The 19,773-nt window shown below is 42.6% G+C and overlaps 1 protein-coding gene across 3 annotated transcripts in view; it reads left to right on the top strand.

Moving 5' to 3' along the window:
• Positions 1 to 14,346, top strand: part of scn4ab (sodium channel, voltage-gated, type IV, alpha, b) — a 42,530-nt gene extending 28,184 nt beyond the window's left edge. For all 3 annotated transcript variants that reach the window (XM_086290432.1, XM_086290433.1, XM_086290431.1), the window contains 16 exons: positions 247 to 603; positions 2,162 to 2,363; positions 2,455 to 2,696; positions 2,888 to 2,987; positions 3,137 to 3,291; positions 6,365 to 6,538; positions 7,717 to 7,839; positions 7,927 to 8,211; positions 8,386 to 8,439; positions 9,945 to 10,084; positions 10,165 to 10,267; positions 10,360 to 10,630; positions 10,761 to 11,382; positions 11,482 to 11,626; positions 11,705 to 11,782; positions 12,915 to 14,346. In XM_086290432.1, coding sequence (XP_086146558.1) covers positions 247 to 603; positions 2,162 to 2,363; positions 2,455 to 2,696; positions 2,888 to 2,987; positions 3,137 to 3,291; positions 6,365 to 6,538; positions 7,717 to 7,839; positions 7,927 to 8,211; positions 8,386 to 8,439; positions 9,945 to 10,084; positions 10,165 to 10,267; positions 10,360 to 10,630; positions 10,761 to 11,382; positions 11,482 to 11,626; positions 11,705 to 11,782; positions 12,915 to 13,265 — 3,402 coding nt within the window. In that variant the 3' untranslated portion in view covers positions 13,266 to 14,346. The remainder of the gene's footprint in view (positions 1 to 246; positions 604 to 2,161; positions 2,364 to 2,454; positions 2,697 to 2,887; positions 2,988 to 3,136; positions 3,292 to 6,364; positions 6,539 to 7,716; positions 7,840 to 7,926; positions 8,212 to 8,385; positions 8,440 to 9,944; positions 10,085 to 10,164; positions 10,268 to 10,359; positions 10,631 to 10,760; positions 11,383 to 11,481; positions 11,627 to 11,704; positions 11,783 to 12,914) is intronic.
• Positions 14,347 to 19,773: the final 5,427 nt, after the last annotated feature.

Below are 19,773 nucleotides of genomic sequence, written 5' to 3'. Positions count from 1 at the left end.
AAAGATATATACATGAGTGCAGGTGGTGATCAGTGCCAAACATGGAATGATGCAGTGAACACAGCGTAGGGTCATGTGTTAGTGGTGGGAACAGTCATATGGTTATTGTTCATGTGTCCAACAGCAGAGGGGAAGAAACTGTTCTTATGGCGAGAGGTTCTGGTGCGAATGGACCGGAGCACTAATGGACCAGATATTAGTGCTAGTCTTCTCACCCTTATCTCACATGCCTCTTCACCTTTACAGATGCGAGTATTTAAGCTGGCCAAGTCCTGGCCAACCCTGAACATGCTGATAAAGATCATCGGGAACTCGGTGGGGGCTCTTGGGAACCTGACTCTGGTTCTTGCCATCATTGTCTTCATCTTTGCTGTCGTCGGCATGCAGCTGTTTGGGAAGAACTATAAAGACTGCGTCTGTCGCATTGCAGAGGACTGTGAGCTTCCTCGCTGGCATATGCATGACTTCTTCCACTCCTTCCTCATCATCTTCAGGGTGCTGTGCGGTGAGTGGATCGAGACCATGTGGGACTGTATGGAGGTGTCGGATCAGACCATGTGTCTGATTGTCTTCATGATGGTCCTGGTTATTGGAAACCTGGTGGTGAGTATCTGACTAGAAAGTGCTTTTTCCCAAATCAGTTTCTTATTGTTTCAGGTTTTGAAAGTCAAAGGTATATGGTGACATTTACAGAAAGGCAAGCAAAGACGATAAACCCAGCGTTTTTGTTTTAACACAAGCCTCATCAACCATTCACAGCAGATTTTTTTTCCATGCTCTTTCTATCTAACATTCACATGCATTGATGCATCAGAAATTAACCTGAGGTTAGTATCTTGCCCAAGGAAATTTGTCATGCACATTGGTGCACATTGGTGCACTGGTGGTGAGATGCTAAACAAACCTGGTGTACCCAAACATGAGGGTGCACTAGGAACGTCTGACAGAGGCCCAAATCCAAAAGCTCTTCAACTCCCACCTCTGGCGGAGTTTTTAAGGCATTCTAATGGAGGTTGGTGACATTGAGTTCCATTAGATCATGTTCCACACCTCCACACCATTGCTGTGGTTACTGCAAGGGGCTACGGCTGCAAGGGAAACACGGAAGATCAAGGGAGCTGTCAGGCTAAAGGAGGTGTCTTATTGGGCTTGGTTAGCCTGTGGGACTCCAGAGGCAGCTGACAAGTGCTGGCAGGCTAAACGAATTGGGCTCTGACAGTGGCTGATGCAAAAACTTGGGCGTGGGACGAGTTTGGTGAGACCATGGAACAGCACTTTTTGACGGCCTCATGGCGACTCTGATAAACCGTCTGATGACTCACACAACTGGTCCGTGGCTATGCCCCTGGGGTGGACAAGATTTGCCCTAAGTTCCTTAAGACTCTGGATGTTGTGAGGCTCTCTTGGTTGACACGCCTTTGCAATGTTGAGTAGAGTCCTGGGACAGTGCCTCTCATTTCCCTTTGTGAAAAGGGGGAAAAAGAGGGTGTGCTCCAACTACAGGGGGATCACACTCCTCAACCCCCTGGGACTCACTCTCCAGTATCTATGTCGGGATACTGGAGAGTGAGTCTGTTCATTTGTTGAATTTTGGGTTCAGGAGGAACAATGCCATTTTTCTCCTGGTCACCATCACAGGATACTCAAGGGATGTGGTCAAATGCCTTCTCCAAATCCACAAAAACACATAAATAGGAATTATGAGTTGTACATTAGCTTGCCACAATTGCTTTGAGGCTGTCCAAAAGTGCTGTTCCATGCTCTCACCACACTCAAGTTTTTTGCATCAGACACTGCCAGAGTCCAACTTCATTTGAGCTGACTTTGGAGCTCCACAGGCTTGCCAAGCCCAGGCCAAGTAGATTTAAATCTGCTTCCAGAGATGATAGCTAAATGCACCCACAAGATGCCAGTAAATCAAAGGATGACGTAAACAGGCAATGAGAGAAGCTTTGTGACAGAACACTGAGATGTGAGGCGAGAGACAGCTTTCATGTTTTGGTTTAATTGATATTGATTTATAGGTTTTACTGAGCAAGCAGTGCCTGTCTTGCATTCACTGATAAAACTGTTATTTTTTCATTCTGAATGTGTTCCTAAATTAGTTTCTTCTTATTTTAGGCCATGAATCTGTTTCTAAAGCTTTTCCCTTTTGTTGCAGGTCCTGAATCTGTTCCTGGCCTTGTTGCTGAGTTCTTTCAGTGGTGATAATCTAGCAGCTCCAGAAGATGAAGGAGAAAACAATTTACAAATCGCCATAAACCGGATTAACCAGGCTGTGGCCTGGACCAAGTTCTGGATCCTGGAACACATCTGGGCTTTAGTGAGAAATAAGAAACAAGTCAACCAAGACCAGTCCAGTGGTACAAGCCATGTTTCAGATGTTTATTGTTTATTAGTGTTATGTGTAAAGAAAAAAAGCTTTAAATTGGATTTAATGTCCATTTACTTTAGCAGTCAGTTGTGAGGAAGACGACACAATGATGAAGGAGGTATTACCTTTGACCTTTGTGACCTCAGATGAACCAGAGCCCCATGACAAAGCCTCTAGCTTTAACCATGGCATCCTGACCAGTAACTACCATACCATTGCATCCCTGCGGGTCCCAATAGCCGAGGCTGAGTCCTACTTTGACATACGTGAAAATGAAGAGGAAGAGGAAGATGACCTGGATGGAGAAGAGAAGTACTCACAAGTAATCCCTGTTATTGTTCCTTTCTATTCTATGGACCTTTTTTCACAGCAGCATGATGCAGTAGCTAGTATAGGTAAACACAGGTAATTTAGGCTCTGCTCCTGTATTAATGTCATTAGTGTTGGATTAGTTTTAGTAATTATGTATTAGTGTTGTCTTTATCAAAGTTTAACTGCTCTCTTTTTGTTCAGGGCAATATGTCATCAGTCTGCAGTACTGCAGATTTTCGTCCTGAAGTCCCAAAGGAGGAAGATGAAGAAACAAACACGCCTGTGGACTGCTGCAGCGACAGTAGGCACATGCATGCGTTCATAGACACACATTAGCGTTTGTGATTATAAGGTGAAGCGTTCCTTGTGGACCGACTGCAAAGTTAAATGTGTGCTGTGATTTCATTGGCCAATTCAAACACTGCATTTGTTTGTTAATTGATATTTCAGAGTTTTACAGTGGCTGTCCACTCCTGGACATAGACACTTCCCAGGGCCGTGGGAAAGTCTGGTTTAATTTCAGGAGAACTTGTTTCACTATTGTAGAGAACAACTACTTTGAGACATTCATCATATTCATGATCCTGCTGAGCAGCGGTGCTCTGGTAAAACCTTCATTTCTTCTTCTGAGTTTTTTATGTTTTGTTCTGCTTGTAATATTTTTGTTTTTTTAATCCTCATAATTCTGATTGCTGCTCAGTTTTCTCAGTGCTGATTGGTTTGTTTTGATCATGTGACTGAGCAGGTCAGAAATGACTGGTTCGTATTTGTACAGTGATTACTAACCTGTGGAGACAGTGTGGGCAAGCACATGTTGGCTACTAATATGTCTGCTTCAGGTTTTACAGGTGAGATATAACAAATACCCCTACATGAACACACGGCAACTCAAAGAAACACCTTTTAATCAGCATTCAGCATCAAGTCAATTAAACTTTTATGAAGCTCAGTTTCAAGCTGCTTTCGTATTATTGAAATTACTGTTCCTGGAACACTAGAGGATCAACAATTGACTGGCCCACACGCTTGCCTAACCCAAATGTGATAGAACACAACCGGGACGTTATGTTTCAATCCATCCAACGCCACCAGGTGGCACCTCAGACTGTCCATTAGCATCATCTTATCAGAAAGAGGCTCTGACATTGTCACCCATGCATACAACACAAACTACAGAGTGCCATTTGTTGGTTGCTGCAATAAAATTTCAGCAAAATAGACCAGCCTGCTGCATCCTTTTTTTTAGTTAGATTTTCAGGATGTTGTCTGTAGGTAGGTCTGGGATGGCAGGTTGTAGATGCGTCCTTGATCGAACACTGCTGATTTAAATGGCTAAATGACCTCCTCAGCATGTCGTGAAGTTCTCCAGAGGCCTGGTAATGAACTAATCATGTGATTCAGGTGTGTTGACCCAAGGTGAGATCTAAAACCTGCAGGACACCGGCCCTCGAGGCCTGGAGTTCGACACGCTTGATGTAGGTTGATAATTTTAATTTCTATCAAACATTGTGGCATCCTTTCACTTCTAACACATTACCCAGCTCTTATCGGTACAGATATCCAGTGTGGTTTTTTTCCAACTGAGGACTAATGTGTTTTCACAGTGGTCCTCTAACTTTTATGAGCAGTGTACAAAAATGGGTAAGGTTCAAACTTTACTTTTTCACTATGTAAAATGTGCAACTGGAACTTCTTGTTCAGAAACGGATTATTCTGCACTTCCATTCTCCTTTTCATTTGAGATGATTAGGCTTTAAATAAACTCAGAATTTAAATGACAGGTTAACCGAGAGGTCAGGTTTGAATGCCTGAGTGAGTGACATGATAAACTCTTAGTGTTTGTAACAAGTGTTCTGATGGTGCCATCACCATCAGTTTGCTGATGTCTGAAACTGAAGAGAAATACCATCTTAATCTTGAAAATACCTTTGCCTGGAATACCTGGAACTACCTTAAAATACCTGCAAGATACAATCCAAAGTGACCTGTGAGCTCTTTGGTGTGATCAGAATGGAGGCCTTTTTTTAAAAATAACTCGCCGTTTAAGACAAAAAGAACCAAGTCCTTTACTGTTGAGCCATTTTTTTGTATTTTAGCAAATGAGTTTGGTAAAATTATCAGAGGAATAAACTAAAGCAGTATAAAACTGTTTGTGTCTATCAAGTGTAGAAAGTAGAGATGGCACGATACCACTTTTTTATGTCCGATACCGATATCGATATCATAAATTTGGATATCTGCCGATACCGATATGAATCCGATATAGTGTTTTTTAATCAACAAAACTGTTTTTTAAATATCTTGCTGCATTTTGTATAAGTTCATACTCAAGTTTAAAACAACAACTACACTAAAGCTATTCTGTTATACCTGTATGCAAAAAAAAAAATTTCATAGTTCAGCAATACTGATCAATCTAATAAACTTAAACCTACACCATCCTCCCTATTCTGGTATTTTAAAGAGTACTTAGCATAAATATTAAGCAACCTAACTAATAGGGTTCCAACTCCCAGCAACAACAAAAATAAATAAATAAAAAATAGGGAACCACCCCTCACGCTCCACCTCATGATGCTTAATCGACGTAATCAACCTTAATTTGATGCAGTGTGAAAAAAAATGCACAGAAATCAATTATTTTTCAAGAAATATTAAATAGATTCAACATCTTTCTTCAACAAAATTGCAGACTGCACAGATGGTACCTTCCCAAAGGAAAAAGTACTATAGCTTACTAGGGTATATATATTAGACTTAATAGTTACTATATACAATAATGGACTTCTATACATTTTACATCAGATTAAAACTTTGGGTGTCAGATAATTATTTATTAAAAGCTAGACATTTTAAATGAGAATAAGAAAGAAAAGTATGTCTTTGTGCCCCCTTTTCCCTGTTCATGCCCTATCGGCCCCCCTGGCTAAACTTTGCTAGATCCGCCCCTGCACAGTTACAGCCGTCAGCTGTAGAAAAAGATCCTGGTGTAGAAAGTAATAATAAATAAATTCTAACAACAGCTGATCAAGCTTAAACGTGCTGCTGTTGTTCAGCCGCTGGTTTCCTCTTTCTGGTGCAAAGTGGGCCAAAAGCAAACAAGAGACACGGACTCGCGACAGAAAAGCCGATCAGCTGATCATTAAGCAGTTTCATGATTGAAGTAGCAGCCGGAGAGCGAGAGGCAGTCGCTTGTTAAGCTTAACGTGGGAATGCTTTACAAACATTCAGAGATGGACTTACACACTTGCTTTACTTCTCTCGGGGATAACTTTGTTGGAGATGAAATGCCGAGTTGCTAGCGAAGCTCCAAATGCTATCCAGACCACCGACAGGTCCCGCATGCCACAGCCGCTCTATCACGTGATGCATACTGCTCCGACGTGCTAACCTTCTGAGGTGAGTTACGGCGTGTTGCAAGTTTTGTGAGGTGCTTCCGTGATATTTAATGGATCGGATTACATTTTTTATTTTTCTCCGATATCCGATCCAGTAATTTAGGTCCGTATCGGACCGATACCGATACGTAATATCGGATCGGTCCATCTCTAGTAGAAAGCACTTTAATCTTGTTGAAAATGTCTGTGTTGGTTTATTTTAATAAATATCACTCTACAAGCAGATGCACTACACAGTGAACTCCTTTCCATGTGGTGACTAAAGCTGATTTGAAAACAGGCTTTTGAAGATATCTACATGGAGCAGCGTCGGGTCATAAAGACGATCCTGGAGTATGCGGATCAGGTGTTCACCTACGTGTTCGTGGTGGAGATGGTTCTCAAGTGGGTCGCCTATGGATTCAAGACCTACTTCACCAACGCCTGGTGCTGGCTTGACTTCCTCATTGTAGATGTAAGAACAGAATGGATGATTACCAAAGATGCTGTTGATGTTTATCTTTTGTTTTTCTATGATACAACTGACAGACATTATGAAACATCCCAGATTTCTATAAACAGGAATGTGAACACGGGAGGTTAAAAATTCTACTTCAATTTCACTGAATCAACAACAGTCTGCCTGTTTGACCCACACAGCATTCAGTCACTGTTCCTAGTGTTTTTGCAGCTTAAGTTAAACACACAATGCTTCATGTACTTCACACTTGTCTGCCAGTCCCCGATGTCTCTAAAAAAAGGAAAAGAGTTCATCAAGCTCATTTCCGCCACCTGGAACTTTCCTGGCACTGCCCCTTGAGCCCGCAGCACCACCCCTCCACTGGAGTGGAGCTAAAGACCTCTGCCTTACCTCCACATATTTTAAACAAAACGAGGGTTTCTACAGACACAAACATGGATGTCCATGGCTCCCTGGTGTCTCCCCAGACACTTGCATATAGTTTAATAAGGAGAGATCATTAGAAGGATTTGAACATAATTTATTGATGTTCAGAATTCAGTTTGAGGTATTTGGTGGTTCGACTACAATGGCCCATCACAGCAGAACGGAATCCCACTGGTGATAGGGATTAGGGCTGGACCCCTAGGAATCTTGACGCTGGTGGTGGAAATGAAGATGGAGACTTGAATGGAGGCTGAGTCATGAGAGGTGTCGATGGGGAGGAGGAGGGTTGTACCAAGGGGTCTGCAATGGAGTGGGTACACAGTGAGATTTATAGTACCCACAGCAAAGGCTGATTGGCCTGAAGAAGGTTGGACAAAAGATGACTGGACTAGAGCAGTGATGTCAAAATCAGCTGCACAGTGTGGGAGAGTAAATGAAAGCCTAGATTAGCCGCAATGCCGGGAAAACAGACAGATATGTGACTACAGATATTCCTTATTGAACTTGTGCATAAGCTTCATTAGGGAGACTCCACCACAGTAATAAGGACAGGTTTCCATTCCTCCAGGTTCATGTCTAAACTGCTAATAAATCTGAATATTTCATATAGACTTCTGTTCATGCACAGCTTGTTTTAAATCAGAACAAAGTGTTTATTCTGGGGTCCTCACACCCTGTGGCGTAACAGTCTACTTTAGGAGGACATTAGTACTCTGACTTCACCACCAGTGTCATTTGTCTTTCAGGTGTCTCTGGTGTCGCTAACAGCAAATATCCTAGGATACTCTGAGCTGGGAGCCATCAAGTCCTTGCGGACCCTAAGAGCTCTGAGGCCCCTGAGAGCCCTCTCCCGCTTTGAGGGGATGAAGGTGGGGCTAGCACATGTCTACAACCCTGTCAAGAGGGTCTCAGGGTGCTAGTAAATTTGTGTTTGACTGGTTGCTTTCTCACTGCAGGTGGTGGTTAATGCTCTGGTTGGAGCAGTCCCATCAATCTTCAACGTCCTCCTTGTGTGTCTGATCTTCTGGCTGATTTTCGGCATCATGGGCGTGAACCTGTTTGCAGGAAAGTTTTATTACTGCTTCAATGAGACATCGGAGGAGTTGTTTCTCCCTGAGAGGGTTGACAACAAGACCCAGTGTTTGGCTCTGATTCAGGAAAACTTCACTGAGGTCCACTGGAAGAACCTGAAGATCAACTACGACAATGTTGGAATGGGCTACCTGTCTCTGCTGCAAGTGGTTAGTCTGAACACCTGTGACTTCACAGAGAAATAACCCAATAGATCAATACAGAATAATTCTACTGACCTCACTGATCAGATATTGCTGTCATGATGTTTTGTGGGTCTTTACCTGCTGATTCTTGCAGTAGATGAACAGCTGAAACTGATGTTCAGGACTTTTGTCTTTCAGGCCACATTTAAAGGCTGGATGGATATCATGTATGCAGCAGTAGACTCAAGAGAGGTCAGTTGTACTGAAACGGTTACTGAGACTGTGCTGATACCGATGCACAGATCTCCTACTTGTGAGCAGATTTGTGTATTTAAAAATGAAGTCTGACGGAAAGGGACGAGAATTTTTCATGTCAGAACGTTTCGTTGCTTCTGAGTTATTGTGGTTAGTCGGGTAAACCTAAGAAAAACATTTAAGCCATCACAACAATTTAGCTTATTTCATTTTGTTGGATTCCTAAACAATGCCCTTTAGGCGGGAAAGGAAATCAGATATCTAATGGCAACCAGTGTTGGGGAGTAATGGAATACTACATGTACTGGTGTTACGTATTTAAAATACAAAATATGAGTAACTGTATTCTGTTACAGTTACCATTTAAAAGATGATATTCAGAATACAGTTACTTTGTTGAAATAAATGGATTACATGGCGGTCTTTTCCTGTTTCATATGTTTGGCTATGCTCTCTCTATTTTTGGTAATTCCACGCCGGTGGAAACCCAAACAAAACACGCATTATGAGGCTCAAATGTCTATGTCTCTATCTCGCGGCCCATGTCACCTCTACTTGTGGTCCGCATAATAACGTGAAGAAATATTATTTTAAAATGTTTTATTCAAAAAATGATTTAATATGAATGCAATAGCAGAGTGTTACAGTCATAGCCCTAAAGAATGTAGCTTGATGGGCAGTGTAGTCTGTGCTGCAGGGAGAATGGACTGCCATACCCGTTATGTGTCTGTGAGCGCGAGGAGGGAGAAAAAGGAAAGGTACGAGCTGTCATCGAGCAGAAACGGGAGCTGGAAGCATGTAAATATAATAATAACCACTGCAGCCAAACAGAGAGCCTGACGAGCCCAGCTGTAAGTAAGCTATTAAGACTCGACTGTACACCGTGTTCGTGTTTTCCTCTGAAACAATAAGCTCTGTTGGAGCAGCCTTTCAACGCCTCTCTCTGTCTCTCGCTAGCAAAGTCGACCTAGACAACAAAGTAAAGCTAGTTTTCAGCTACGAGCCCGACACGAACCCGACGTATTAGCCAGAGGTCCCTTTACTACGGTTCGGAGCCGCGGACCTGTTTTATATACGCGTGGAATAGTTTTCTATACGAGATCGCTGCAAAAAGTGCAGCCTTACCTAATGTCCACCTACTGTTACTCATTTATATTAAGATTTAAACATCTAGTTGGTGTGACGAGTAACCTTCAGTAATAGTAATAAATCACACAGCAATAGGACATTCATGTAGTTGTAAAAAGCATGATAATATATTAAGTAATCCAAAGTATTCAGAATACGTTACTCTCATTGAGTAAAGTAGCAGAATACGTTACAAAATACATCTTGGGGCATGTATTCTATAGTGGAATACATTTAAAAAGTAACCTTCCCAACACTGATGGCAACACCCTAACCCCTGAAATAGTGTCCCCAGAGAATGACATCACTCAACAGTTTTCATTCTCACCCTAACCTTTATCTTGGTTACCATGGTTACATTCTTGGGAGTGTAGGTGGAATCCCAGCCAATGTATGAGGACAACCTGTACATGTACCTGTACTTCGTCTGCTTTATCATCTTTGGCTCATTCTTCACCCTCAACCTTTTCATCGGAGTCATTATAGACAACTTCAACCAGCAGAAAGCTAAGATAGGTTTTTACTCACTGACATCAATCATTTATTACTGGATTTCTATTTGCCAGCTGACTGTGTGTTGTTTTTTCTTTACATGGGAGGAGGTGATATTTTCATGACAGAGGAGCAGAAGAAGTATTACAACGCCATGAAGAAACTGGGCTCTAAGACACCTCAGAAACCTATCCCACGGCCTGAGGTCCGTTTGATTACTCCCTGTGAGCAGAAAACAGGATTTAAACATTTGGGATGGAGCAAGATTTAAATGGTTCCTTTATTTTTTGTGTCCAGAATAAGTTTCAGGGTCTGGTCTTTGACTTGGTGACCCAACGTTTTTTTGACGTTCTCATCATGGTGTTGATCTGTCTCAACATGGTGACTATGATGGTGGAAACAGATGAGCAGAGCAAGGACAAAGAAATCATCCTTTACTGGGTCAACCTTGTTTTCATCATCATCTTCTCCACAGAGTGCGGTCTAAAGATCATCGCTCTGCGGCAGCACTACTTTGCCGTCGGCTGGAATATCTTTGATTTTGTGGTGGTTATACTTTCCATTGCAGGTGAATCCATGTTTGAGGAAACTGACAATATTTAATATTTTTGTTTTTTAATTCACACGTTAATAGAAGAATCTCATACTTTCTTTTCCCTTTCCACCTTCTTTCTTTTTTCCTTCCTTCCTTCCTTTAGGCCTTCTCCTTGCTGACATCATAGAAAAGTACTTTGTATCACCTACGCTCTTTCGTGTGATCCGATTGGCTCGTATTGGCCGAATCCTTCGTCTTATTCGTGGAGCCAAAGGGATCCGGACGCTGCTCTTTGCCTTGATGATGTCCCTTCCTGCTCTCTTCAACATTGGTCTCCTTCTCTTCCTCATCATGTTTATTTTCTCCATCTTTGGTATGTCTAACTTTGCCTACGTGAAGAAGGAAGCGATGATTGACGACATATTTAACTTTGAGAACTTTGGAAACAGCATGATCTGCCTCTTCATGATCACCACATCAGCAGGATGGGATGGACTGCTAAATCCCATCATGAACACGCCCCCAGACTGCAACCCAGACTTTGAAAACCCAGGAACGACTGTCAGAGGGAACTGCGGCAGCCCAGCATTAGGCATCGTTTTCTTCACCACGTACATCATCATGTCCTTTTTGGTGGTGGTTAACATGTACATTGCCATCATCCTGGAGAACTTCAATGTAGCTACAGAGGAGAGCAGCGACCCACTGTGTGAAGATGACTTTGAGATGTTTTATGAAACCTGGGAAAAGTTTGACCCCGATGCCTCACAGTTCATACATTACAGGTGAGTCCACCTGTGTTTTAGTCTGGCTCTAATCTGAGATGTGGTGTTCTCTAAAGACCTGTAAGAGTTAAGTTCTGTGGATTCTAATGTGTTCCTCAGTGAGCTGTCAGACTTCTGCGATGCTCTGCAGGATCCTCTGAGGATTCCCAAACCCAACGCTGCCACCCTGATCCAAATGGACCTGCCTTTGGTACCCGGAGAAAAGCTGCACTGTCTGGACATACTGCTTGCTCTCACTGCACAGGTAACCTCACCTGCTCACATTTACAGCTTATTCTATTGGATCTTTATTATATTATACTATATTATATTACATTTATAGGTTTTAGGTGATTCCGGGGCCATGGATGCTCTAAAAGGCAACATGGAAGACAAGTTCACAGCCAACAACCCATCCAAGGTTCTATTTTATTCTATCATAAAGTCTTTACCAGTGTCATGTACAGTTCTTGGGAGAGTTTGCACATGGGCATATTTAAGTACCAGTAATTGGTTTCCTTTCAGTACTGCTTTGAATTTGTGTAGAAGCTGTTATTACATCTGAGACCTGTTTATAGCTTAGCTTCATGCTTAGCTTGTCTAAATTTTTATTTCATGTTGAGATGTCTAACGGTCACACAAAGCTCTCATATATATGTAAATGACAAGTGACAAATGAATCTGTGGAGAAATCTTTGGAGAAAAGAAAAAAAATGCAAAAAACGTAAGTATGTTTGATGTGTCAGTCAGAATGAGTATGTTCTTTGGTCAGACCAAAGACCCAGATAAACAATCTCATAAAATCAAAACTTACATGTTCTGGCAACCAGAGTTAGAGTTAGGATTGGTGTCTAATGAGGTTAAGATGGTTAACCTCTGTGTCACGGCCTTTAAGCTTCCAAACAGAATAATCCAAGAAAAGGCCTGAGGTGGCAGCAGGTGGTTTGTTTCAGAACGCACTTCCAACGTGACTCTTTGAAAAATATATGCTGTTTATTTCTTGCAAAATTATGAACCAAATCATTTCTTACAACTTATAAAACAAAACAAATTTCCCAAGTGTGGGACTAATAAAGGTTATCTTATAAACAAAAGTTAATCTAATTCCACAAGTTCACAGAGTGGTCAAAAAATCATTTTAAAAACGCTCCCGTCTTACCAGCTGACAACAAGGAAAACATTTCCACCAAGCATGCTCTGAGTTAATGCGAGGGTCCAAACAACTTTTCCAAAATTAAACTTTTAATTACAGACTTTAATAGCGAAATAGCTTAAGTATGTTATAATGGATAAAAATTATGATTCACAAGAATTCAACAAAAATGGCCACAACACATTTCTGTCCTGATGGGAAATGAAGAGACATTTTTAGAAGGCGATTCGTGGGCTCTTCATGTGTCGGTGAACATGCAGCAGATCAAGCTCAGTGTTTTTGTAACAGAGCAGCATTTTTATCTGTTCATATTCAGTTTCTGACAAGCTGTCAAAAACATTTTTGACAGCTTGTCAGAAATATTATTTGTCTCTGATGCTGTGATCATTATGACATACAGGAGTCATATGAACCAATCAGCAGTACTCTGCGGAGGAAACAGGAAGAGGTAGCAGCGACAGTGATCCAGAGAGCGTACAGGAAGCACCTCCTTCAGCGGGGCAAGGTCAAACGGGTATCCTACAAATACGGAGAGAAGCTGGACGGACGACAGGACAAGCCACCAGAGACAGAAGCAACTCTTTCTAAAGGACTGAGTCAGCCGTACAGCGGCAGCCACGAGCAGACGGCTTCAGGTCAGGTGCATCCCACCCGGGTAGAGCTTCAGAGCGAGTTTGTTCTCCGCGCCGCCCCGCCGTGCAGCACTCATGAGTTTGTTCAAGATGAGAACCTGAGGGAATCTGTCGTGTGACAGCACACCTGTTCCTCCAGTTTCTCCTCTCACCTGTGGAAGCTGCAGCTGGCGTTCTTTCTACAAACTCAGCAGAGACTCTGTTTTTCCGGTGTGTTCAGAGGTTAACACCTTTGTTAATGCCCTGTGTGACGTCAAACTTTGCAGGTGACCCTGATTATTGATTGTTTCTGAGTCACCTCGATCGACTCAAATGTTATGATGGATGTGTTTGATATTGTATCTGAAACTGCCTGAGACAGTACTCATTAATTCATAACAGGCATGTGCTACTAACCTGAACCTAAGAGCTGACAGTCAATGAGAGTACAGCATGTTAGCAGGTGAAGAAGTTCTGGTTAAAGTAGTTCAAATATAACCACATGTTTACCTATTTAATTAACATTTCATCAACAAAAGACTCAACCTACAAGTTGTTTGTATTCCCAGTTCTTAATACTTCCAGTTTGTTGAATGCAGCTGCAGGTGCTTTCTTTACGCAAAATCAAAGCTTCTGCAGAGTTGATAAAACGGGAAGTGTTGTTTTACTGGCTGAGGCAGCTTGTTTGCTGTATGCTGACACTGTTCCTGATTGGTGAACATTTCTGACACACTAATGACATAAAAGCAAACACCCCTCAAAGACTGCTGCACACCTTTTTAATAAAACATGTCCATGTACCTGGAAATGAAAAGAAATAAAACTGTTACACTGAAAATGGACAGCCAATAGGAACAGGCTGTTTTTGTGATGTAAACAGTGTTTATTCACTGAAGAAGAAGAGAAGTAATTTCTTTTTTCTCTTTTTATGGACTCTGCTGAGTTTCAGTGATCCTAAAACCTTTGTCTCTTCTCAAAATACATTTATGTTGTTTTTTTACAGACTTCACTTGCAGGTGAACTTTGTCAAACTGTCTTCTTGTTGTTAAGAAACTTTTGCTTCATGTGGTGGATGAGTCTCAGCCATCTGAGTGGTCAGTTGGATGGAGGATAGTTGTGACCTGCAGTAAAACAAAGCTTCTGTAAGTGTTGTCATGACGTTTATGTCTGTACATATCAATAAAGTTTTCCGATTCGCAACTGCACTTCCACCTGGACGCTAAGTATTCACACCTTCAGATTTCTCTTCCTGTCTGGCTCAGAGGCGACAGCTGCTGTCGAGTCTAAATGGCCAAAGTTCAAAGAGAAAGACAAGAAGAGCAACAGCTGACCAAGGATCACACACACACACACACACACACACACACACACACACGTGTTCTGGTGTTTGTGAGGACTTCCCAGGACCTTGACCCTGAACTTGAACCCAGTCTGAACCTTTAAAGCATTGCCTGGGGGCGGGGTCTTCAACTTACTGTTAATTAAACTAATTTAAGGTTAGTCTGTTTGCACTTACCGATAATGACTTCAAATCTATTTTAATCATGTGAGCAGTAAACTGTTGACAGAATAAGTTTCTACTCTGTCGCCCCCTGCTGGACTTACTATGCTATAGCCCCTTCTAAATAAAAGCACGAGGCACAAGCAACCAGTTCAGTGGTTAATAAAATGCATCGGGTGACATTATAATGTGTGAATGTGTGCGTGAATGGGTGGATGACTGGATATGTAAAGCGCTTTGGGGTCCTTAGGGACTAGTAAAGCGCTATATAAATACAGGCCATTTACCATCATTTATTTATAATCTTCTGACTGATTACAGAATGAATCCAGTGCACACCTGGTCTCTGCTCAAGGCCACTCACATATTCACTGCGTCTCTATCTCCATGGAGACAAGATGCTAATTAAGATGAATGAGTTTATTTCCTGACAGTTTAAATATTGAAGCTGCAGGAAGGTCACACAGTGACAGTTTTATAACACACACACAAATCGTTAATAATCATGAACAGCTTTCTGTCCCAGCCCGATAAACCAACACCATTCCACTTGGGTCGTGTTAATGTTCATTAATAAACTACTGACTGAAATCTGAAGACGGGCCTGTAAAAGAAATAAAAAGGAAGAGTTTTAATAAAGTGTTGCTCTCAGCTCGGTTTGCAGGAGCTTTGTCAGGTGTGTTTCAGCCTTTAGGACGATCATGGATGAATCTGATGGCAGTCACAGAAATCCCAAATGAATGAGGAGTTACTCTGGATCATCTCTGCAACAGGGAGAGAATCTCATTTGAAAAGGATTTCCTTTACAAGCTGTTTTCTCCCGTTTATTTGCAGTTATTATCTAATGAACTGACAGGTTTTATTTATCTAGCAGACAACAGATTGGGTAAAGTATGTAAGATAATCTGTTTGTAGTCCATCTTTCAGACATTTGGCAGCTACGTCAACATCACAGTAAGAAGCAGCTAGATTGGGATCACCAAACTTCTCTTTCCTTTGTCACATTTGACAAGCGGGAAAGGCGATCGAAGACAGAGGCGCAAGTCTTTCTCCTTGGTCTCCTCCTGCAGCTGATGTTCGGCTGGTTTTGCTGTTGTTAGCTCTAATCTGAGCTGCTGTCCACTCTTCGGATGAACTCTTCCTCTTCAGACAGAGACTTACATCAAAGAGTTTGGTGTTTTTTGAAGAAACGTTATTGAAACTTTATGGGTTTTTTTAAATAAAAGATGATTAAAAAAAACGTCATTAATGAGAAAACACGTCCCTGCACAGCCTCAGACCAGTCTCTCTATGATTTCTCACTTTCATGCAGTGTTGAATAAATTCAGTTTCCTGTGTGATTGCTGACCACTGTGAATACATTTACAAACATCTGACCGTGTTTTTCACTCGGTTACATCTTGTTTTCAGTACATGTAATAACATAAATATTCAGGTCAGCTATTTATTAGTTTCTGTGATGTTTTACTCTTTTCAGCAGCTGAACAAATGTCAGTTTATTGAAAATAAACATATTGAAAAAGATATTGAAAATCTTAAAGTCAAAACGGGGGTTGCATTTTCATTCATTATTTTTTTAATAGAAAAACCCTTTTGACAGGGTTGAATGGAGTTTTTTATTCACCGCATTGTCAAGATTTGGAATTGGTGATCATTTTTGTAGATGAGTTAAGACACAGGGCTGAAAGCCTCTGTTCTCACCAATGGGCTGATTTCCCCCATTTTTTAATATCTCCAGGTCTACCCGTCAGGGTTGTAGTCTTAGCCCTGTTCACTATCTTTTTGGAACCCCTGGCTATTAAAATTAGGGAAGATTCAAGTATTGTGGGTGTGAATGGAGGGGGGAGAGAACATAAATTATTTCTATATGCAGACAATAGTTTGGTGGTGTTTCAGGACCCTACCAATTCTATAACAAAATTGCTAAATGTTATTGGTGAATTCTCTAAGTTATCAGGCTACAAAATTAACTGGCATAAGTCGGAGGCAATGCCAATATATCAAACATGTATTGCTAATTCATTATCAGCTTTCAATTTCAATGTGTTACAAAAAGGGATGAAATACTTAGGAATAATACTTAATCTGAATGATAATGTAGGAAAACTACTTACTAGGATTAAAACTAATTTGGAGAAATGGGGTAAGCTGCACTTGACACTATGGGGCAAAGTAAATACGCTAAAGATGGCAGCAGCTCCTCTGATCAATTATTTCATTGGAATGATACCAGTTTGTATTTCACCTCAATTTCTCCTTATCTTTCCTCATGTGGTGCATTTTCCATTGTTATACCTCTCTGACCTGTCTTCCCCATGTGATGTTTTGTGTAATGTATGTATGGTCGGAGGTTAAGATGGCGCCGCAATTGCGTGCAATTGGTCGGCAGCCTTATGAAATTTCACCTTGTGGGACTAATAAAGGTATATCAATCAATCAATCAATCAATCAATCAAATTTTCGTAAGATGTAATAATATGATAAAACCCTTTCTTTGGGATGGTGGTAGACCGCAGAACAATCCTGGTTGACTGTACCAACCGAGAAAAGAAGGGGGTTTATCCCTACCCAACACAAAACAGTACAGCTGTCATGAATCGCTGTGCGGCAGGCAGGAGTTGGACCCAAAGTGCAGGACTCACAGACTCAGGGAGGTGAACTCAAAACTCAGCTTTATTTGCTGGCAGGGAAAAAACATACAAACTAATCTAAACTGGGAACTTGGAAAACTCACAGAGAGACACACAGGGAGATCCACACAGCAAGAGGGACGACGCGACACTGACTCAGAGAAACACAGGGTTTAAATACACTGGGAAGTAACGAGGGGAATGATAAGATAAGATAAGATAAGATAAGATAACCTTTATTAGTCCCACACGTGGGAAATTTGTTTTGTCACAGCAGGAAGTGGACAGTGCAAAAGTTATGACGCAAAAATTAGAATACAATAAGAATAAATACAGTACACAGCTGTACAGAATAGAATAAAATAATATACTATATACAGTAGAATAAAATAGAATAAAAATATACAATAAGATAAAAATAGAATACGAATGCTATATACAACTGAGTAAAAATACAACGATGCCAGAAAAGATTATTGCACTTAGTGTTATTGCACATGTGTGGATGTGTGTGTTTGTTCAGTTAAAGTCTTTGTTGTGGAGTCTGACAGCAGTGGGGAGGAAAGACCTGCGAAATCTCTCCATCCCACACCGTGGGTGCCGCAGTCTCCCACTGAAGGAGCTGCTCAGTGCTGTCACAGTCTGCTGCATGGGGTGGGAGATGTTGTCCAACAGGGATGACAGCTTAGCCGCCATTCTCCTGTCACTCACCACCTCCACTGGGTCCAGAGGGCATCCTAGAACAGAGCTGGCCCTTCGGATCACCCTGTTCAGTCTCTTCCTGTCCCCAGCAGAGATGCTGCCGCCCCAGCAGACCACACCATAAAAGATAGCAGAAGCCACCACAGAGTCATAGAAGGTCTTCAGGAGTGGGCCCTCCACCCCAAACGACCTGAGTCTCCGCAGCAGGTACAACCTGCTCTGCCCTTTCCTGTAGAGGGCGTCTGAGTTATGAGTCCAGTCCAGTCTGTTGTTCAGATGAACACCAAGGTACCTGTAGCTGTCCACAGCCTCAATGTCCATACCCTGGATGTTCAGAGGTTGCAGTGGAGAATGCTTGTGCCTGCGGAAGTCTACCACCAGTTCCTTGGTTTTACTGGCGTTGATCTGGAGGTAGTTCAGCTGGCACCAGTCCACAAAGTCTTGGGTCAGACCTCTGTACTCCTTGTCGTCCCCATCAGTGATGAGGCCGACTATTGCAGAGTCATCAGAGAACTTCTGCAGGAAGCACTGGGTGGAATTGTGGGAGAAGTCTGCAGTGTAGATGGTGAAGAGGAACGGAGCCAGAACCGTTCCCTGTGGGGCCCCCGTACTGCAGACGACCCTGTCCGACACACAGCCCTGAGTCCTCACATACTGTGGTCGGTCGGTGAGGTAGTCCAAAATCCAGGTAGTGAGGTGATGGTCCACTCCAGAGTTCTCCAGCTTGTCCTTCAGAACCGAGGGAAGAATAGTGTTGAAGGCACTGGAGAAATCAAAGAACATGATTCTCACAGTGCTTCCAGCGGTCTCCAGGTGAGCGAGGGAACGATGTAGGAGGTGAATGACGGCATCATCCGCTCCAATGCCAGGCTGGTAGGCAAACTGAAGTGGGTCCAGTGATGAGCTTGTTAGGCGCCGAAGCTGAGCCAGGACCAACCGCTCCAGGGTCTTCATCAGGTGGGATGTCAGAGCCACCAGCCTGTAGCTGTTGAGGTCCTTGGGGCGTGAAGTCTTTGGCACTGGTACAACACAGGAGGTTTTCCAGAGCTGTGGGACTCTTCCCAACCTCAGGCTCAGGTTGAAGAGGTGCTCCATCACCCCACACAGTTGGTCCGCGCAGGACCTGACGACCCTCGAGCTGATGCCATCTGGACCCGCTGCCTTCTTGCCATTAATCCTCCTCAGTTCCCTCCTAACCTGGGTGGTTGAGAGAGACAGGCTGGAGCCTTGTGTTGAGTGTGTATTGGATGCTGTTGTTGGGGGTGGGGAGGAGTGAGCAGGGTGAATAGAGGAGGTGTGAAGTGTCTGAGGTGTCAGAGGTGGAACAGCAGCAGTGGGGGTGGGTGAGTCTGCAGCCGATGTTGTAGACTGTCTCATGGTTGAATCAAATCTGTTGAAGAAATGATTCAGTTCATTTGCCCACCTCACATCCCTCCCAGGCAGAGAGTTCTGCTGTTTGTGGCCTGAGATGGTTCTGAGGCCTCTCCAGACTTCACCAACGTTGTTTTGCTGAAGCTGGTTCTCCATCTTCTGCCTGTAGCTGTCCTTCCCATTCCTTATCAGTCCCCTCAACTCTCTCTGCACCCTTTTCAACTCCTCTTTGTCTTTGGATTTGAAGGCCCTCCTCTTCTGCTTGAGGACAGCTTTAATTTCTGGGGTAATCCAAGGTTTGTTGTTGGAGAAACACCGTACAGTCCTGGTAGGTACGGTGTTATCCACACAGAAATTAATATAGTCAGTAATGCATGTAGTAAGGCTGTCGATGTCCTCTCCATGGTCGTCACAGATCACCTCCCACACAGTCGACTCAAAACA

This window comes from Aulonocara sp. 'chitande type north' Nkhata Bay, linkage group LG4 (assembly GCF_057382095.1).
Source record: "Aulonocara sp. 'chitande type north' Nkhata Bay isolate Kocher_YH1m ecotype deep benthic linkage group LG4, A_spYH_male_GT1.1, whole genome shotgun sequence".
In the NCBI taxonomy this organism is placed as follows: domain Eukaryota; kingdom Metazoa; phylum Chordata; class Actinopteri; order Cichliformes; family Cichlidae; genus Aulonocara; species Aulonocara sp. 'chitande type north' Nkhata Bay.
The sequence above is the reverse complement of the archived record's forward strand: the minus strand, read 5'-3'. Positions and strand labels throughout refer to the sequence as shown.